General features: G+C 43.4%; 1 protein-coding gene across 12 annotated transcripts in view; it reads left to right on the plus strand.

The window, feature by feature from the left end:
• Positions 1-19,506, plus strand: part of LOC129817521 (protein 4.1-like) — a 96,991-nt gene that overhangs the window by 48,745 nt on the left and 28,740 nt on the right. For all 12 annotated transcript variants that reach the window (XM_055872856.1, XM_055872857.1, XM_055872862.1 and 9 more), the window contains exons 4-5: positions 13,538-13,642; positions 15,337-15,379. In XM_055872856.1, the coding sequence (XP_055728831.1) occupies positions 13,538-13,642; positions 15,337-15,379 (148 nt within the window). The remainder of the gene's footprint in view (positions 1-13,537; positions 13,643-15,336; positions 15,380-19,506) is intronic.

The following is a 19,506-nucleotide window of genomic DNA, read 5'->3' on the forward strand; positions in this document are numbered from 1 at the left end:
GTAATAATCCATCCGAAGTAGTCTTTTCTTTGGACTTGTAGCTAGCTAACTAAACAATTAACCAGAATAACCCCAACTCATACTACCAATACAAACATTGTCATAGCTGTAGTATGAATCTGCTGGTAGCGCAAGCTAACAAACTAGGTTCGATGTTAGCTATCTAACATTAGGCTATTACTAGCAATGCAAATGGATTTCTGATTCAAATGATATTACTACACCTATCATACATGTAACGTTAGTTAGCGAGACAGCAAGCTAACGTTTGCTAGTTAACGAACAGTACGCTTTAACTTGCAATAAAACAACATTCTGACTAAATTAAAGTTAAATCTGGAAAATGTAGCAATGGCTGATGTTATATCTTTCAAAAACAGCGTTGTAGAAAGGACTGTCAATGCACACTGAACAGCTCACGTTATAGACACAAGCGTGCTACGTGGCAGACCAATTAAAACTCATCTCTCGGCATTATCTCAGCCAATCATCGCTAGTGGGAAGGTTCCTGCTTTTTTTCCATGGCTAAACCAACTAGACTCGTAATTTACCAATTTTATTTGTATTTATGGATGTAATACAAGTTTAAGGCACATGAAAGTTCTAATGTTCCAGAAGGCATTTCTGCCCCAAAAATAAACATTTTGATTAATAAAAAAATATGTTTACATTCAAATGCTGCTCCTGTGAAGTAGTGACGTGCGACATACGCCTAGTTTCCTGAAATAAGTCGCATATCGTTGAACATTGGTGATGGAAGTCAGACCGGATGTTTCAAGTGTTTACTATAGTGTATATTGTGAGGAGTCCCAAGGTTATTTTGAAGCTTGTGGTAATTGCCTTTTTTTCTATCTTTCAGAGGAAAAAATAGCCTACCTTTTTAATCCCGTGTTCTGACAGATTATTAGCCTAGTTCACATGTCAAACTCATTCCACTGAGGGCCTGCGGGTTTTCACTCCTCCCTTGTACTTGATTGATGAATTAAGGTCACTGAATATTAGACAACTAGATGTGAAGAGTTCCTTAAGTCAGGCGTTCCCAAACGTTTTCACTCAGGCTCCCCTTCCAGCATCGGAGAACGTCCTGCACCACCCACATCTATTTCTATGTGCACAAGCACTGTTCATCACACAAACTATTCACACCCTTATTGTTGGTGGAGAGACAATTTTGCATGTTTTAAAGCTTATTTTCTGCAACTCTGCAAAAAATAATCAAGGGGTACAGAACATTTAGTAGATTTAAAGTACATAAATTTTGCAACAATCTATGGGCTAAAAATGTTAGCTGACATGGGCAGTTGATTTTGGACATTTCTGACAAGTTCTAAATAGCTCTAAGGTATACAATGACTAACATGACGAGGAAAACAGATGATGCACTACCCAATTACAACTTTCAAGAGTTTCTCGGGGCGCGCCCCACCCTTTGGGAACCACAGAGGAACTGTGAAATAAAATAAAAAAACACTGGTCTAGGTCTTACTTGAAAGGAAAAAACCTAAAACCAGGTCATTCCATGGAATGAGGTTGACACCCCTGGCTGAGTTGTATCCCTGCGCTAAGATTCAGAACCATTGTTATGTTTACTTGGTATTGTCCCAGGAGAAAACAGTGCAGTGCACCCATCCCCTGGCTGTATTGGACCTGTCCACAGCACTGCAGCCTCTCCTTATTCGGTGAACCTCATTACGATAATGTTGTTTAGTGCAGGAAGAGGAGGAGAGCGTTACGTATAATCCTGTTGAATAGATTGCCAGGTTTTCATGTCAGGCCCATTATTTCCTCCCATGCTACCGTTGGACCCTGGGACTATTTATAGCTCCTCTGCTGTGTGCTGCTGCTTCTGCAGATGATCTCAACAGGACATCACCCTGTAAACACAGGAGAGGTGGTGACTGAGTGATTCTCACCAAACTGGCATTTCACAACAAACAAATATATATACACAGTGCCTTAAAGTATTCAGAACCCTTGACTTTTTCCACATTTTGTTACATTACAGCCTTATTCTAGAATTGCTGAGGATTTTTATTTAATCAATCTACACACACTAACCCATAATGACATAGCAAAAACAGCTTTGTAAAAATGTTTGCAACTGTATTAAAAATAAACATACCTTATTTACATAAGTATTCAGACCCTTTGCTATGAGGCTTGAAATTGAGCTCAGATGCATCCTGTTTCCATTGATCATCCTTGATGCTTCTATAACTTGATTGGAGTCCACCTGTGGTAAATTAATTGGACATAATTTGTAAAGGCACACCTGTCTATTTAAGTTCCCACAGTTGACAGTGCATGTCAGAGCAAAAACCAAGCCATGGGTTCAAAGGTATTGTCCGTAAAGCTCCAAGACAGGATTATGTCGAGGCACAGATCTGGGGAAAGGTACCAACAAACTTCTACAGCGTAGAAGGTCCCCAAAAACACAGTGGCCTCCATCATTCTTAAATGGAAGAGGTTTGGAACCACCTAGACTCTCCTTAGAGTTCGCCAAACTGAGCAATCAGGGGAGAAAGGCCTTGGTAAGGGAGGGGACCAAGAACCCAATGGTCACTCTGACAGAGCTCCAGAGTTCCTGGAGCCAAGCGTCACATCTGAAGGAAACCTGGCACCATCCTTACGGTAAAGCATGGTGGTGGCAGCATCAGGCTGTGGGGGTGTTTTCAGCGGCAGAGACTGGTAGACTAGTCAGGATCGAGGGAGCGCTGAATGGAGCGAAGTACAGAGATCCTTGATGAAAACCTGCTCCAGAGCGCTCAGGACCACAGACTGTCACCTTCCAACAGGACAACGACCCTAAGCACACAGCCAATTCAACGCAGGAGTGGCTTCGGGACAAGTCTCAATGTCCTTGAGTGACCCAGCCAGAGCCCAGACTTCAACCCTCAATCGAACATCACTGGAGAGACCTAAAATTAGCTGTGCAGCAACGTTCCCCATCCAACCTGACATGGCTTGAGAGGATCTGCAGAGAAGAATGTGAGGAACTCCCCAAATACAGGTGTGCCAAGCGTGTAGCGTCATACCCAAGAACACTCAATGCTGCCAAAGGTGCTTCAACAAAGTACTGATTAATGGGTCAGAATTCTTATGTAAATGTGATATTTCTGTTTATTTTAGGTACAGTACCAGTCAAAAGTTTGGAGACTCTTACTCATTCAAGGATTTTTCTTTATTTGTACAATTTTCTACATTGTGGAATAATAGTGAAGACAAACTATTAACCTGTCTAGGAACTGCTCGCCAACAGCCAATGAAATTGCAGGGCGCTAAATTCAATCAACAGAAATCTCATGATTCAAATTTCTCAAACATACAAGTATTAGACACCACTTTAAAGAAACTTCTCGTTAATCCAACCACCGTGTCCGATTTCGAAAAGGCTTTTCGGCGAAAGCAGAACATATCATTATGTTAGGCCAGCAAATAGTCACAAAGCATAGTCATTTTCCAACCAAAGAGAGGAGTCACAAAAAGCAGAAATAGAGAGAAAATGAATCACTAGCCTTTGATATTCTTCATCAGATCACACTCCCGGGACAACATGTTACACAATACATGTATGTTTTGTTCGATCAAGTTCAAATTTATATCCAAAAACCTCAGTTTACATTTTGCTTTGTCTCAAACATCCCGTGAATTTGCACAGAGCCACATCAATTTACAGAAATACTCATAATACACTTTGATAAAAGATACAAGTAATATGCACAGAATTATAGATATACACTGCTCAAAAAAATAAAGGGAACACTAAAATAACACATCCTAGATCTGAATGAAATATTCTTATTAAATTATTTTTTCTTTACATAGTTGAATGTGCTGACAACAAAATCACACAAATGATCAATGGAAATCAAATGTATCAACCCATGGAGGTCTGGATTTGGAGTCACACTCAAAATTAAAGTGGAAAACCACACTACAGGCTGATCCAACTTTGATGTAATGTCCCTAAACAAGTCAAAATGAGGCTCAGTAGTGTGTGTGGCCTCCACGTGCCTGTATGACCTCCCTACAACACCTGGGCATGCTCCTGATGAGGTGGCGGATGGTCTCCTGAGGGATCTCCTCCCAGACCTGGACTAAAGCATCTGCCAACTCCTGGACAGTCTGTGGTGCAACGTGGCGTTGGTGGATGGAGCGAGACATGATGTCCCAGATGTGCTCAATTGGATTCAGGTCTGGGGAACGGGCGGGCCAGTCCATAGCATCAATGCCTTCCTCTTGCAGGAACTGCTGACACTCCAGCCACGAGGTCTTGCATTAGGAGGAACCCAGGGCCAACCGCACCAGCATATGGTCTCACAAGGGGTTTGAGGATCTCATCTCTGTACCTAATGGCAGTCAGGCTACCTCTGGCGAGCACATGGAGGGCTGTGCGGCTCCACAAAGAAATGCCACCCCACACCATGACTGACCCACCGCCAAACCGGTCATGCTGGAGGATGTTGCAGGCAGCAGAACGTTCTCCACGGCGGCTCCAGACTCTGTCACGTCTGTCACATGTGCTCATGTGCTCAGTGTGAACCTGCTTTCATCTGTGAAGAGCACAGGGCGCCAGTGGCGAATTTGCCAATCTTGGTGTTACCTGGCAAATGCCAAACGTCCTGCATGGTGTTGGGCTGTAAGCACAACCCCCACCTGTGGGCATCGGGCCCTCATACCACCCTCATGGAGTCTGTTTCTGACCGTTTGAGCAGACACATGCACATTTGTGGCCTGCTGGAAGTCATTTTGCAGGGCTCTGGCAGTGCTCCTCCTCATCCTCCTTACACAAAGGCGGAGGTAGCGGTCCTGCTGCTGGGTTGTTGCCCTCCTACGGCCTCCTCCACGTCTCCTGATGTACTGGCCTGTCTCCTGGTAGCGCCTCCATGCTCTGGACACTACGCTGACACACAGCAAACCTTGCCACAGCTCGCATTGATGTGCCATCCTGGATGGGCCATCCTGGACCTAGTGACCAAAACGTTAGGTGACAATGATATTAAAATATCTGACACTCCAGTTTGTGAACCACTTATGTTTTGCACTACGGGGGTAAGCGCTCGTACTGATGGAAGTGGGTAAAAGATAAGCCAATGAGCTGATTGAGGGGGCCGGCCCGTAACCCCTGACCTGGACGTTGGAGCGATTGGGGCGGTTGACACCCCTGCCCCAGCTGGGGTAAAAGCAGGGTGGACGGCTGGGGCTCGTCTGGCGTTCACGTCTGGTTCTCTGAAGCCCACCACGGGTAGGGCAGATTAGCGGGGGGTCCTGAGCCCCCCCACATATTAAACCTGTAGCATCTGCTGTCCCCCGCAGACACGTGGCAAACCAACCCTCCCTGACTGCAAACTCAACCAGTCATCATATCCTCCAGTCAGCCAGTTATCTCTACATATAAAGGACTAGGAAGAGGGAGAAGTGACAGAGGGCAGTGATCAATGATCCACTCAGTAGGATAGATGGAGCTTCTTTATTCAGAATTACAAGCCAAGTGTTAAAGCTAGTTGTTAGCGGTTGCTGAAGTCTACCTCACCAGGCTGTGATCTGTTATGTTAGTGCTTTTGACTGTTGCACTGTGGGTTGCACTGTGTGACCGACAGTGTTAATGGTGGATCTCAGGGCCACTGAACATGCGTATTGCGATGGAGGTATGGTTTGTGAATGGGGTCCAACACTAATTGCACAGTGCTGTTTGAACAGAGACAGCTTTGTTTGCAGTTTCAGAAAAGCTGAGGCATCAGCACATGCCATTGTTGGAGTATTCAGCCAGAAGACAGTGGCAAATTTATAATGAGACTGCAGTGGAGGAATTACATCTATCTGGGAGCGTTTAGAAAATGAATGAGGACAAAAAAGCGTTCCAGAGATTAACCTTAATTTTTGGGGGAGAAGCAAAGCAAGCGCCAACACTAACCCTCAGTGGGAAATAATTGCATGTGTCATGTTAACACACTAGGGTCGCTTCAGACATTCTCAACAGTCTCCCTTTGTAAAAATTATTTATAGGCTGCTCTTCTCTCATTGTTTAGTTCCTTAGTCGTCACTCAACTGCTAGCTAATGTCAATGCAAAATGAGGGCTATAACTCTTAACACTAGCACAGCCTGAGTTTACTCTCTCTCTGACTCCAAGGTACTCTAATCTCTCTACCCTGAGAAATTACACTGAAACCAATGCAGAATGGAGCCTGCTGGAACTCTGAGGCTCTCTGGGTCTCTCTACCCGCCCTCCCCGTCTCTGCTGGGCTGTGTAGCACCCAGGCCAGGCAGACCAAGCCCATTAGAACTCAGTGGGGCATTGAGATGTCTCTGGGAGACTGCAGCCTCGGCAGCGCCCTCCTCTCCCCCCCAGTGCCATTGGGCACTGGGCCACAGGTTAATGACTACGACTCTGATTATCCAATCCTTCATTCTCCTGTCTCCTACTTGCCTATCAATGAATCTCTGTAGTACCAGCGAGAGAGCTTGAGTCTAATGCATTAGCTATCATAGAAACACAGTGCTCTGGTACTGCCACACTACATAAAGCATGATTCTCAATCACTCTGACAAAGCCCTGCAACTCAAGGTACAGTATGTCCTTGTCCTCACGCATACATACAGTATTTTCCCTTGCGTTGTGAGTGCCTTGCAATATAAGAGTTATGAAACCGTAATATGTTGTGTGTCAACAAACAGTAATGGCGTCTGGGGCTCATTAGAGGGGCACAGTTAGTGAGTGCAGCAACACGGTCCTCTCCTCTTCAGCCAGTGGTGTGGCTCTGTGCAGTACAATGTTGCCTCCACTGCGCTCTGCTTGGCTACAGACTCCTGCTGCATTATTTAGCCATCCAGCTCATCGAGCATTAGGGCTCCAGCCCCGATGGATACATTTGAGTCTAATCCGCTGTAACAGCCCAGAGCTCTGGGGATCCAGAGACCAGCCTTTTAAGGGTGTTTTGAGTTATTGTCTTGTCACATTCTCTCCTTGCCCCATGATTTTCTAGATGTTTCTTTGTGTGAATTTGATTCTCATCGTGTTGAAGAGGTGGAGTGTTTTCCAGCTGATTCTCTAAAAGCCTATGGGAAATTATAAAACTGCATCTGGATATCAGGTTTCTTCCAGCCATGGACAGACGGCGTAACAAACTCCCCTCTGTCTCTCCCCCACTCTGTTCCTCTCTCCCGCCCTGTCTCTAATTCCCCAGAGATGGAACCGTCCCTTCTCTGATTGCAAAACAATATCCAGACCATCAGGCATGCTCCCATAAAGCCAAATGAGTAGAAACCCAGTGTGGATTTCCAGTGTTTAAAGAGGCCTAGATTTTTGGCCAAATCTGTCATTTGTTTAGTAGGACAATGTGTAGGCCTACTTTGATACTGTTAAAAAAAAAAAATTATTATGGTGCAATCTGAAAACGCCTTATGAGATGTACCCTTTGAGTGTCCTTATAGGAATCATAGGGCTGGGAATTGCCAGGGACCTCACGATACGTAGGTGCCAATACGATATGTATTGTGATTCTCACGATTCTATATGTATTGCGATTCGATGTTCAGAACATATTGCTCACAATATTCACTCACCAGCTAGTTTATTGGGTACACCACCCCGTTCACAAAAATGGATTGCTCCTACAAACAGTGAGAGACAGGCAATGAGGCAGTCAGTTACTGTTCAACTGAACGTTAGAATGGGCAAAACCAATAACCTAAGTGACTTTGGGCGTGGGATGATCGTCGGTGCCAGGCGTGCTGGATCCAGTATCTCAAACGGCCAACCACCTGGGCTTTTCACGTTTACTGAAAAATAGTGCGACACCCAAGAAAGTCAAGTTAGCAGCAGTCCTGTGGGCGAAAACAGCTCATTGAGAGAGGTGGACGGAGAATAGAAAGAATCGTGCAAGCTAACAGGTGGGCCACAAACAGACAAATAATGGTGCAGTACAACAGTGGAGTGCAGAACGGCTTCTCAGAACTCCCAACTCGTTGAACATTGTTACGAATGGGCTATTGCAGCAGACGACCACCTGTGTTCCACTACTATCAGCTAAAAACAAGAAGAAGCGTCTCCAGTGGGCACGCGATCACCAACACTGGACAATTGAGGAGTGGAAAATTATAACCTGCAAGATGACAGCGAGTTCAGTTTACTTGAGTGGCCTGCACAGTCCCCAGACCTCAACCCATAGATCATCTTGGGGATGAGATGGAACGGGCTGTTCACAGCAGGAATGTACCTCTGCAGCAAGCCATCGCGTCCGCATGGACCAACATCCCTGTGAAACGTTTCCGACACCTTGTTGAATGCCCTGAAGAATTCTATCGGTTCACAAGGCAAAGGGGGGTCCGACCCAGTACTAGATGTTTGTACCTAATAAACTGACTAGTGAGTCTATCTGCTGCACAGAGACGAGAGCGCAATGAGAGATTTGTTTTGATCAGTCATTTTAAATACATGTGCTGAAAAGATATGGGCTCCCTATTTTTAAAAAGATCGAAAACAAACTATGAAGGAACAATACTGGAGTTTTGGTGCAGGTACAGACAATTATCACATTGCGATATTGTCAAAGAATATCCCAATATGTAACTATCAAATATTCTATATTTAAAAAATTACCGTCGCTAAACAGGGATACAAACAATACTTTTGGTGATATTCGCCGTTTTGAGCTCAAAATAGGCCATCTACCTGAATCTTGTCGATCCAAAGTCTGTTTCTCAAATCAAAGTCATTGACAGAGCACAGAATGCCTACTACTCTATCGTGATACTTTGCCTGGTATCGCATCACTAGTCCAATTTTGGTATCGTGACGACACTACTCTGAAAATAAGCACGATTTCTTGCTCTTTACACAGGTTTTTTGTGTTTCCGTGCAGGAAAAGTGTCACCTTTTTTTTTGTTCTTCACCAGTTTGCGTCCCTGACTAAAATCATGCTGTTAAGATTCACTCTTGCAAATCAGCTTGCAAGATTGCTAACTAGCCTGCGAACGTTAGCCCTACCAGCCTGCGAATGTTACATTAGCACTGAATGAGTCAGCCAGTTGCTATCAACACCTAGCTTACAGCTGCATTCATATAAACCAAGGTTTTTGAAATATATCAAAGAATGTTAGCTATATGCAGTTATCTTAGCTAGCCACCCATCAAAAAAAAGCTATCCAGCTAACATTAGCTATTCGCCTAGCCAACTAGCACGGCTATGGTCAGCATGCTCGAGCCCAACTACTGGAGACCAGTTAGAACACAACTAAAACATATTCCCAGCTCAAAAGAAGCAGAGTAGATCCTCCAACATCTACGATGTTGAGAAATAGTGCATTGTGGGTAGTTCCGAAGATCTCTGGAAATAAGTTACATATTTCAAAAAGACTACATTTTTACATTTCACATTTAAGTCATTTAGCAGATGCTCTTATCCAGAGCGACTTACAAATTGGCTAGTTCATACATATTCATCCTGGTCCCCCCATGGGAATTGAACCCTGGTCCCCCCGTGGGAATTGAACCCACAACCCTGGCGTTGCAAGTGCCATGCTCTACCAACTGAGCCACACGGGACTACAACTACGTTACTAAGTAATTCACCTCACTGATTTACTTTGAGTTAAAACGGCTTCCTACCCTTAACCATGTGCTCTGTTAAATCATTAGCAGACAGACCAGGCATTTTGCTTGTTCCAACCTGCCAATTTCAATTAGGCTGCAGCCCTGCACCCAGCACTAACCCATCTCCACTTGGCCAGCTAGTCCTCATCACTGGGTGTATTGTTGACTGTGCCACTGTGTTACTCTATGGGCTGGTTTAGCTTGGTTCAGTATGACGATTGAACATGGCACTGTATGCATCATCTCCTGCACCGCTGCATTATTGAACACACTTTCGGTGTTTTCAGGGCAACTCGCTAGCATTCGTAATTCGTTCTCTCATTTACTGTAATGTGCCAAACGCATGACTTTATGTTTACGAAGAAGATTTCTGGTGCTTTGTCTACATCTTTTGTAAGTCAAAGCTTGGCGCGCATGTATAGGGAATGTACACACATACTGACGTAAGACATACGCAAACTCGCTTGACGTGTGATTGCAAAATAGGTAATGCTCCTTCTGAGGCTGAAGCTGACAGGGAAAAGCCCTTGGTCCTGAAGTGCCCTCTGTTAGCATGTTCATGACTGAGCTAATTGACCTGCACTGTAGAGCGCTGGCCAATGGATGAATCCTAATGAGGCAAGCTAGTAGTTCGCTAGCGTAGCATAGGCCTAGCTACACCTTTTTGACGGATGGCTTCAGTCCATAGAGACCCATAGTGGATGATCTGCATCTCATGCACAAATTTGTTTGTTTCCATGGTGCGTTGTCCTGGTTACGACAGCCCTCAGGAAGGAGCATCTCTCACCAACACCGTGGGGGTTAGGGTCGTGTGTGTTTACCTCACCTCCAGTTGAACATGGCGTAAATAGATCTGTGATTTATTTTTTTAAAGGCTGTAAGAAACAGGCTAACTCTATTTGGATGGATTATACAGTAAACGACAAGTTTTATGAAGCCTTTTGTCTGTGGCTCTGTACTAGAGGTCGACCGATTAATCAGAATGGACGATTAATTAGGGCCGATTCTGATTTAACTAGGCAAGTCAGTTAAGAACACATTCTTATTTTCAATGACTGCCTAGGAACGGTGGGTTAACGGGCAGAACGACAGATTTTTACCTTGTCAGCTCGGGGATTTGTTTTTGTAACCTTCCGGTTACTAGTCCAATGCTCTAACCACCTGCCTTACATTGCACTCCACGAGGCACCTACGTGGCAGGCTGACTACCTGTTACGTGAGGGCAGCAAGAAGCCAAGGTAAGTTGCTAGCTAGCATTAAACTTATCTTATAAAAAACAATCAATCTTAACATAATCACTAGTTAACTACACATGGTTGATATTACTAGTTTATCTAGCGTGTCCTGCGTTGCATATAATCGATGTGGTGCCTGTTAATTTCTCATTGAATCACAGCCTACTTCGACAAACGGGTGATGATTTAACAAGCGCATTTGCGGAACGGTTCCGTATTTCACTGAAAGAATAAACATTTTGTTTTCGAAATGATAGTTTCCGGATTCTACCATATTAATGACCAAAGGCTCGTATTTCTGTCTTATTATGTTATAATTAAGTCTATGATTTGATAGAGCAGTCTGACTGAGCGATGATAGAGCAGGCTCGTAAGCATTCATTCAAACAGCACTTTTGTGCTTTTGCCAGCAGCTCTTCACAATTCTTCAAGCATTGCGCTGTTTATGACTTCAAGCCTATCAACTCCCAAGATTAGGCTGGTGTAACCGATGTGGAATGGCTATCTAGTTAGCGGGGTGCGAGCTAATAGCGTTTCAAACGTCACTCGCTCTGAGACTTGGAGTAGTTGTTCCCCTTGCTCTGCATGGGTAACGCTGCTTCGAGGGTGGCTGTTGTCGATGTGTTCCTGGTTCGAGCCCAGGTAGGGGCGAGGAGAGGGACGGAAGCTATACTGTTACACTGGCAATGCTAAAGTGCCTATAAGAACATCCAATAGTCAAAGGTATATGAAATACAAATTATATAGAGAGTCCTATAATAACTACAACCTAAAACTTCTTACCTGGGAATATTGAAGACTCATGTTAAAAGGAACCACCAGCTTTCATATGTTCTCATGTTCTGAGCATGGAACTTAAACGTTAGCTTTTTTACATGGCACATATTGCACTTTTACTTTCTTCTCCAACACTTTGTTTTTGCATTATTTAAACCAAATTGAACATGTTTCATTATTTATTTGAGGCTAAATTGATATTATTGATGTATTATATTAAGTTAAAATAAGTGTATATTCAGTGTTGTAATTGTCATTATTACAAATAAATAAAAATACAAATCGGCCGATTTAATCGGTATCGACTTTGAAAAATCGTAATCGTTCGACCTCTACTATTACACCTACCAATGAGATTGGGTTGCTTTTCTCGTTCCAATAAGATGTAGCCATCAAACATATTTTATTGGGAATTGCATGTCACGGAGCAGGAGGCAGTAATTCATATCATGACTTGTTTGCTTGTGCTGCGGTCTCTCTCTGTCAGACACAATTATCAGCCTAGGGCACAGACGGTTCCATTGCATTTGCACTGTAACCCAAGATTCAATTTGAAGCATCTGAAATCTCTTGTCTAATGGGCAAACTGACATCGTTTTTTTTTACAGTGCTGCCTAATGCACTCCAAGGCCAATGGCTTCTGCATGATCAATAGTAAACATGTATAAAATCAATTTTGTTCTGTGCCAACAATACTTAATGACTGTTGACCAGTCAGCACTAAAGTGCTTTTGTAGTAGAAAGAGCTGGCCCTGAACATTTGTCTTCCCCATCAGCCTTATTTATTTTATTTAACTTATCTAACCAGGCAAGTTAATTAAGAACAAATTCTTATTTACAATGTAAATAAAAATTCAACTGAGTTCCTGTTCTGATTGATCAATATGTAGCTCAGAGGGACGTGCCATGGCAGAAGATGCAAGGTCATGTGTAGAGATGTTTATTTGAAGCCAAAGGCAAAATCTTAGACACACACAACTCAGAATCCACCTGGTGCCAAATTGTCTCTCAGGGCTGCACTCCTTTGGCTACCAGCATGTTGCAGCCTCCCAGCAGATATTATGTTGAGTGTGTGTGCAGACTATCTAATGTAACGGTGTCTGTTATACCAGCATACCTTAAATGTCTCAACTCTCCCAAGGAGGAGAAAAACAAATGCACAGCATTCTTTATTTCCCCCCATCCCCCTCTATCTAGAATGCAGTGTCATTGTCCTTTGGACTTTTTATGGATATTATTCCTTCCGTCTGAGGCAATGTGTTACCCCGAGGAGTTAGTGTGTGGTAGAGTTTGTCCCCTTTGTCCACACTGCAATTCATCTCAAATTGCTCCCTTATTCCACGAGTGTCAAAGGACCAATATGCAGTGATCACGCAGTTCATGGGCTTCTGTGGGGATTTTTCTGTAATGCCCATACTGTGTCTAGTTCTGCTGTGTAGGCGAATACAGGACCAGCTGAAGAGAGCTGCCAAGCTGTCCCAAACTGCTGCATGTTTGTCTGTCTGCAGGGCAAATGTCAGCTCACACCCAAGAGATGTCCTGGGAGAGTGCATTCTCTAGAGTTTCTGACACTTTCCACACACACAACCATTACAGCTGTTGCATTCATGAGCCACATAAATTAACCTCCACGTAAATGAACCCTGTTGTAACGAACTGTGAAAGATTGTGTAATTTAAGGTTTTGTCATTTAAGTTTTGTAAGGGTGTTTTCCGTTAAATGAAATGCATGAGGAATGATGGGTGGTAGAAATATTTATCCCGAGTCCAGTTCTCTAAAGAATCTGCCTTGCTGCGGTTGTAGGTCGTTATTTCTAAATGTCAACTGTTCTTTTTAATTGATTACATTTAAGTCCTTTTTGATGATTGATGATTAATTGATGATTAATGTAATGGTTTTCATTCTCTTCTCTTTGTTCTTCCCTCTCTGTAGAAACGGGCCAAAGGCCAGTACCTGTTTTTCAAAGTGTGTGAAGCCCTGAACCTACTGGAGAAGGACTATTTTGGGTTGAGTTACAAAGACAACGCAGACCAGACGGTAAAGTCGGGGCTTTTTGTACCACATTCTTATACATTGAGGCTTTTCCAGAACAGCAAACACATTACAAAATACAAACTCCTCTTGTACATAAAGCTTTCCAATCCATTTTTTTGTATGTTTTGTTTCTGAAGTACCAGTACTACTTTAGGCCTAACTACTTCATAAAATGTATCATATAACAACCTTCTCACCTAATGGCACAGATGTTTTTGCAATTATGTCCTAAACGTTTTATATTGTTTCTCTGCTACAATAGCAACAATGACTAATGGCTTGACATGTAACTGTTACCACATAATATTCCTCAAGATCAAAATGCGCTCTTTAGACATTCTAAACCTTCAGCGGGCCTGATAGACCATATAATTGATAGTTTTAACAAAGCCCTGAATGAACAAACGGGTTCTTAACTGTGATGGATGATAAAGTACTTCCCTGTGTTTAAGTCCACCCCATCCTCACAGGATGTCTGAAGTGTGCAGTAAACCTCCAGAGAACCCAGATATGCTTCCAGGGAAGAACATCCGTTATTGTCCATTTCTGTGTCGACACGGTTTATTGGAGAGCGCTGTAATATCACTGGTTGGAGACAAACGAGGCTCCGCTCACAAACTTCAGTCCAAACTGACTCTGCTCTTGCCCACTGTCAAGCAGGCCTGGTTCACAGAAGACCTGGGGTCAATTTAAATTCAGAAAGTAAACCAAATTCCAATTCAAAATGTTCCTAATTGAAAAGCATTGAGGATAGGCCGAATTTGTCATTTCAGTGTACTTCCTGAATTGAAATGGAATTGATCCCAACACTGGTTCAAATACTATTTTAATTGCACTTTTGGGACTTCTATTGGTTCTATTGCAACAGCCAATCAATCAGGCACACCTAAAGTATTTGAAATTATTTCAAATAGTAATTGAACCCAGGCCTTGTTCAGACTATCCGTCTCACATCTTATGACTTTGGGCCTGGATGTTAAACTCTCCCCTGCACACTGTAATTGGAGCTTAATGACACAGTCAACACACTCCACTGTCTGCAGGCTCCAGATCAGTCAGTGAGGGAGACTGTTGGAGCGAGATCAGCATATTTGCGGTGGTGCTAAATGCTGAGTTTTGTTCCATTTTGAACTGGAAACTGTAGGCTAGCCACGGGGGTGGGCGGTGGAGACTAGGGAAGAGGCTAGGCTGTGTAGTTTAGTGGACTGTGTTTTCATCATGTGCGTTTGTTTATATGAAAGTGGTGTGTTGAAGTTCAGGGATCAGACCAGTAATGACCACCATGGCTAGTTTTGTCTGTGGTCTGGACTGGTGCTAAATTGAGTTATGCTCTACAGCAGCTCTGTGCCAAATGCTACCTTCTGTCTTGTTTTTGAATCTACTTTTCTTGACATACCTGATCTACTAAAGTACCTGAGAAGGGAAATAAAAAGGAAGGCCTAGTGTATTTGGATTGGAAACGGCACAGTTTTCTATGTTTAGGTGGTATATTTTGACCAAGTAGTTAATTGCAATACGAATGATTTTACAATCAAAATCCTAGCTCATTATTCTAACATGTGTTGCCAATCACCATGGTTACTCAACAGGGAACATATGAAGTCTGTGATTTAATTGGTAGAAGTTTGATACGGTGTTAGAATTTCTGCGTACTTGTTAATACCAAAGCTGATATCTCCTTTGTTTCTCTTCTTTAGTGCTGGCTGGACCCTACAAAGGAGATCAAACGTCAGATTTGCAGTAAGTTGTGGCTTTTTAACCTTTTGAAACTTTCTGTATTAAGTAACATGGCCACCGGAGTTCACACTAATTGGCGTTACTGTACATACCAACCTAATGAAAGGCTTCCACACTATACCCTATAATTTCCCCTAACACAGCACCCCTATCACTATCCCCCAAGTCTATTTCAGTAGAACTAACAACTAATGTTACTGTTGACATTTACTGGATCTTGAGCAGATACGTTACTTATCGTCGCCTGGAGTGACATGCTCTTTTCACATCTGGTAACTGGATTGCAGTAATTCTGGATGGGGCTGGGGGGATGTGTTTGGGATGTTGGGTGGGGGGAGGCTGCTCACCCATTCCAAGTCTGATACTTCCAGAGAACTTGGTGCTGCCAGTAACACCGACCAGGTTTTTATAAACACACGGACAGTATGCCCTGGAGGGAATTCACTCTAGCCATGGGAACAGCAGCTCCGAGCAGAGGTACTTTCCTGTCCAGGGCCTGGGATGCGTTAGTCTACTGCAGCCCAAAACTGTCCTCTTTCTCTCTCCTTAACTTGATGTATCCGTTTACATCATGATCAGGGTCACTGGGCTGATCTGGTCCCTCCTTCAGGGGAGAGAAAGGGAATGGGATCCTCCCTCTGAAAGATGCAGCAGTCAAGGCTGCTTCATGTGTTGTACCCCTGCCTGGTGCAATAAAGACCCATTGTGTTGCCTGGTAGTGATTTGAATGTGTTATTATCCAAACTCACATCTGAAGGTCACACAGGACCCAGTCACTGCACTAAGCCAGGCACAGCCATGCTTATTAGTGCCTTTTGGTTGTTCTGTGTTTGAGGTTTCTGCCACACCGACTGTGACAGAGACTGTCAGTGACGATGCAAGAACATTTAAGAGCAGATGATCATCGGCAAAGAAATCCCCGTTCTACCTGACTGTCCAGCAGCCAAAGCTATGCCTATTTTCTAGACTTATCTCTGTCTTTTTTGAACTGCTTTAACACCTTGCGTCAATGAGTGAGGAACAGATGCCCTATACCTGTCTGTCAGCCACAGTTTGCTCTCTGTGAGATCAAAGGATCTGGAGCACTTTCTGACAAGTGAGACCACTGTTATACTGACTTGACTGATTCCGGTCTGTAGGCAGGCAGAGTTCACTACCAAGTCTGTAACTAAGATCACTAGGGGTTTATGGTCACTGACTGCCCGTGGGATCCAGGGAAATGGTAGATATTGGGACACTCCATTTTCTTTAAAGTCGGTGTAGCGCCTATTTCTCAATGCCAGAAACGTATATAATAGTAACTTGGAGAACCCCAAGAAAACCTTCCCAAATTACAAACTCTTTAAAGCAATTGTTATAATATTGTTGTTCTAAACGTTGGGTTTGAGGTTTTCTCCAAGTCATCTCTAGCTTCGTAAAAACAATGCCCTGGGGTCAGCTTCACATGGTGAATTAAAAACGTAATAAAAGTAGGATCAATTTGAAATTGAGACGGGTGAATTGGGTGTCTACTCGTCAATCTGCGGGACACATTTCATCCCTGACAACTTCCAGGGCTATCAACAATGGAAGGATGACTTTAACAAGAAGTTGCTTCTCAAAGTAGATGCTGTCCCTACCATTGTGGCTCCAAAGCATCTCAAACAGCCGTGAGCATTATCACTGGCATAGAAGTGAACTGGGTAAATGAAAAAGCTAGCAAGCTTGTGTAACCGATGTGAAATGGCTAGCTAGTTAGCGGTGGTGCGCGCTAATAGTGTTTCAATCGGTGACGTCACTCGCTCTGAGACCTGAAGTAGTTGTTCCCCTTGCCCTGCAAGGGCCGCTGCTTTTGTGGCGTGATGGGTAGCGATGCTTCGGGGGTGTAAGTTGTCTATGTGTTCAGAGGGTCCCTGGTTCGAGCCCGGGTCGGGGCGAGGGTACGGTCGAAAGTTAAACTGTTACACTTGCTACCTCCAATGGTCTATAGAGTTTTCTATACGGCCTGCCGAGGGCTGGCTCTACTGAAATGCCATGCTGCGGATCCGATCACAGATCGGGTGGCGTCTCGGAGAAGCCACGGAGCCATGCTTTCTTTGGAGGGGTGGATTTTAGGATCAATGTGGTCACAGTTGTTTCTTGTTGAAGTGACAGCAGATAGGATAGCTAGCAAGCTAACGTTCTTCCTACATTTTTGAATGAATTTAAGCTACCGGTAGTCTCATTCTTTCGCCATAACAATATTCTCTCTTGAACGAAGTTCCTCGAGTTTCCCAGCCGTAGCCTGCGTAGGCTATATGCCTGTAGGCTATGTGCCTGTGCTTGAAATCAACAAAGGTAGGCATAAAGTTATTGTTTGCAAAAATGTATTGGAAATGGCAGCTCAACTTTTTGTAGCAATCCGCACAGACAGCTGTGTTATGTTTGTTTGTTGTGTTGTACTTACTAGTACCCAGTGTTAGTAGGTTGACTAGCATGTCAAACCCTGCAATCTGCCAACCTCTGGAATGTTCCGGTGCCGAGCATCCTTGTGGTTGGTGGAGCACTGCAAGTTTAAGACCATGCTTAGCCATTGTTCTCTTACGTTTTGTCTTAACGAGATGGTCAGTGTTGTTTTATACTGGGATCCTTGATTTATTTGGCGTGGGCTACGGCCAAACAGTAGCCTATTTTTGAGTTGTGTTAATAAACAGGGAATTCGTAAACTCAATCCTCTGTCTGGACATTTGTCATATATGATCTAGCCAGGTCATTACATTATAAACAGTAAATGTAAGCTTTTTAATACTATACACGTCACAATTCCAGACATAACAATGCAAACAGTATTTTCTGGCAATTTATCCGCTCACTTTACCAGCATTGCTCTGTAGACGCAAGAAAAATAGACTTGCTTTTTAATTTGAAATGCGTGATGGCGTTGATTTTTTTTTTTTTTAGGCTTTAGTCAATACCAAAATGCTCTTATCCAGAGCGATTTACAGGAGATATTAGGGTTAAGTGAATTCCTCAAGGGCAGAACGAAATATTATTTTCCCAACTACTCGGCTCTGGATTCGAACTAGCAACCTTTCGGTTACTGACCCAACGCTCTTAACCTCTAGAGCAGTGGTTCCCAAACTTTTTATTTTCCGTACCCCTTCAAACATTCAACCTCCAGCTGTGTACCCTCTGTAGCACCAGGGTCAGCGCACTCTCAATTGTTGTTTTTTGCCATCATTGTAAGCCTGCCACACACACTATACGATACATTTATTAAACATAAGAATGAGGGTGAGTTTGGCACAACCCGGCTCGTGGGAAGTGACAAAGAGCTCTTATAGGACTAGGGCACAAATAATAATAAATCGTTTTGCTCTTTATTTAGCCATCTTACATATAAAAACCTTTTTGTTCATCGAACATTGTGAATGACTCACCACAGGTTAATGAGAAGGGTGTGCTTGAAAGAATGCACATAACTCTGCAATATTGGGTTGTATTGGAGAGAGTCTAAGTCTTAAATCATTTTCCACACATAGTCTGTGCCTGTATTTAGTTTATGCTAGTGAGGGCCGAGAATCCACTCTCACATAGGTATGTGGTTGCGAAGGGCATCAGTGTCTTAACAGCGTGATTTGCCAAGGCAAGAAACAATGAGTGCAGCCCTATCCATTTTCACAGAACCGCTTGTTGCAATTTCGATGAGGCTCTCTTGTTCAGATATCGGTAAGTGGACTGGAGGCAGGGCATGAAAGGGATAACGAATCCAGTTGTTGGTGTCGTTGTTTGTGTCGTAAGTAATTGCCCTTCCAGCTCACTCAGGTACTTCTCTATATCACATTTGACATTGTCTGTAAGCTTGAGTTCATTTGCACACAAAAAATCATACAATGATATGACCTGTGTGTTGTCCTTGTTAATGCAGACAGAAAATAGCTCCAACTTCTTAATCATAGCCTCAATTTTGTCCTGCACATTGAATATAGTTGGGAAGAGTCCCTGTAATCCTAGATTCAGATCATTCAGGGGAGAAAAAACATCACCCAGATGGGCCAGTCGTGTGAGATTCTAATGATCAATTAGGATTTAAAAAATGATAAACTTGGATTAGCTAACACAACGTGCCATTGGAACACAGGAGTGATGGTTGCTGATAATGGGCCTATGTA

The sequence above is a fragment of the Salvelinus fontinalis genome, chromosome 20, assembly GCF_029448725.1.
Source record: "Salvelinus fontinalis isolate EN_2023a chromosome 20, ASM2944872v1, whole genome shotgun sequence".
NCBI lineage: Eukaryota > Metazoa > Chordata > Actinopteri > Salmoniformes > Salmonidae > Salvelinus > Salvelinus fontinalis.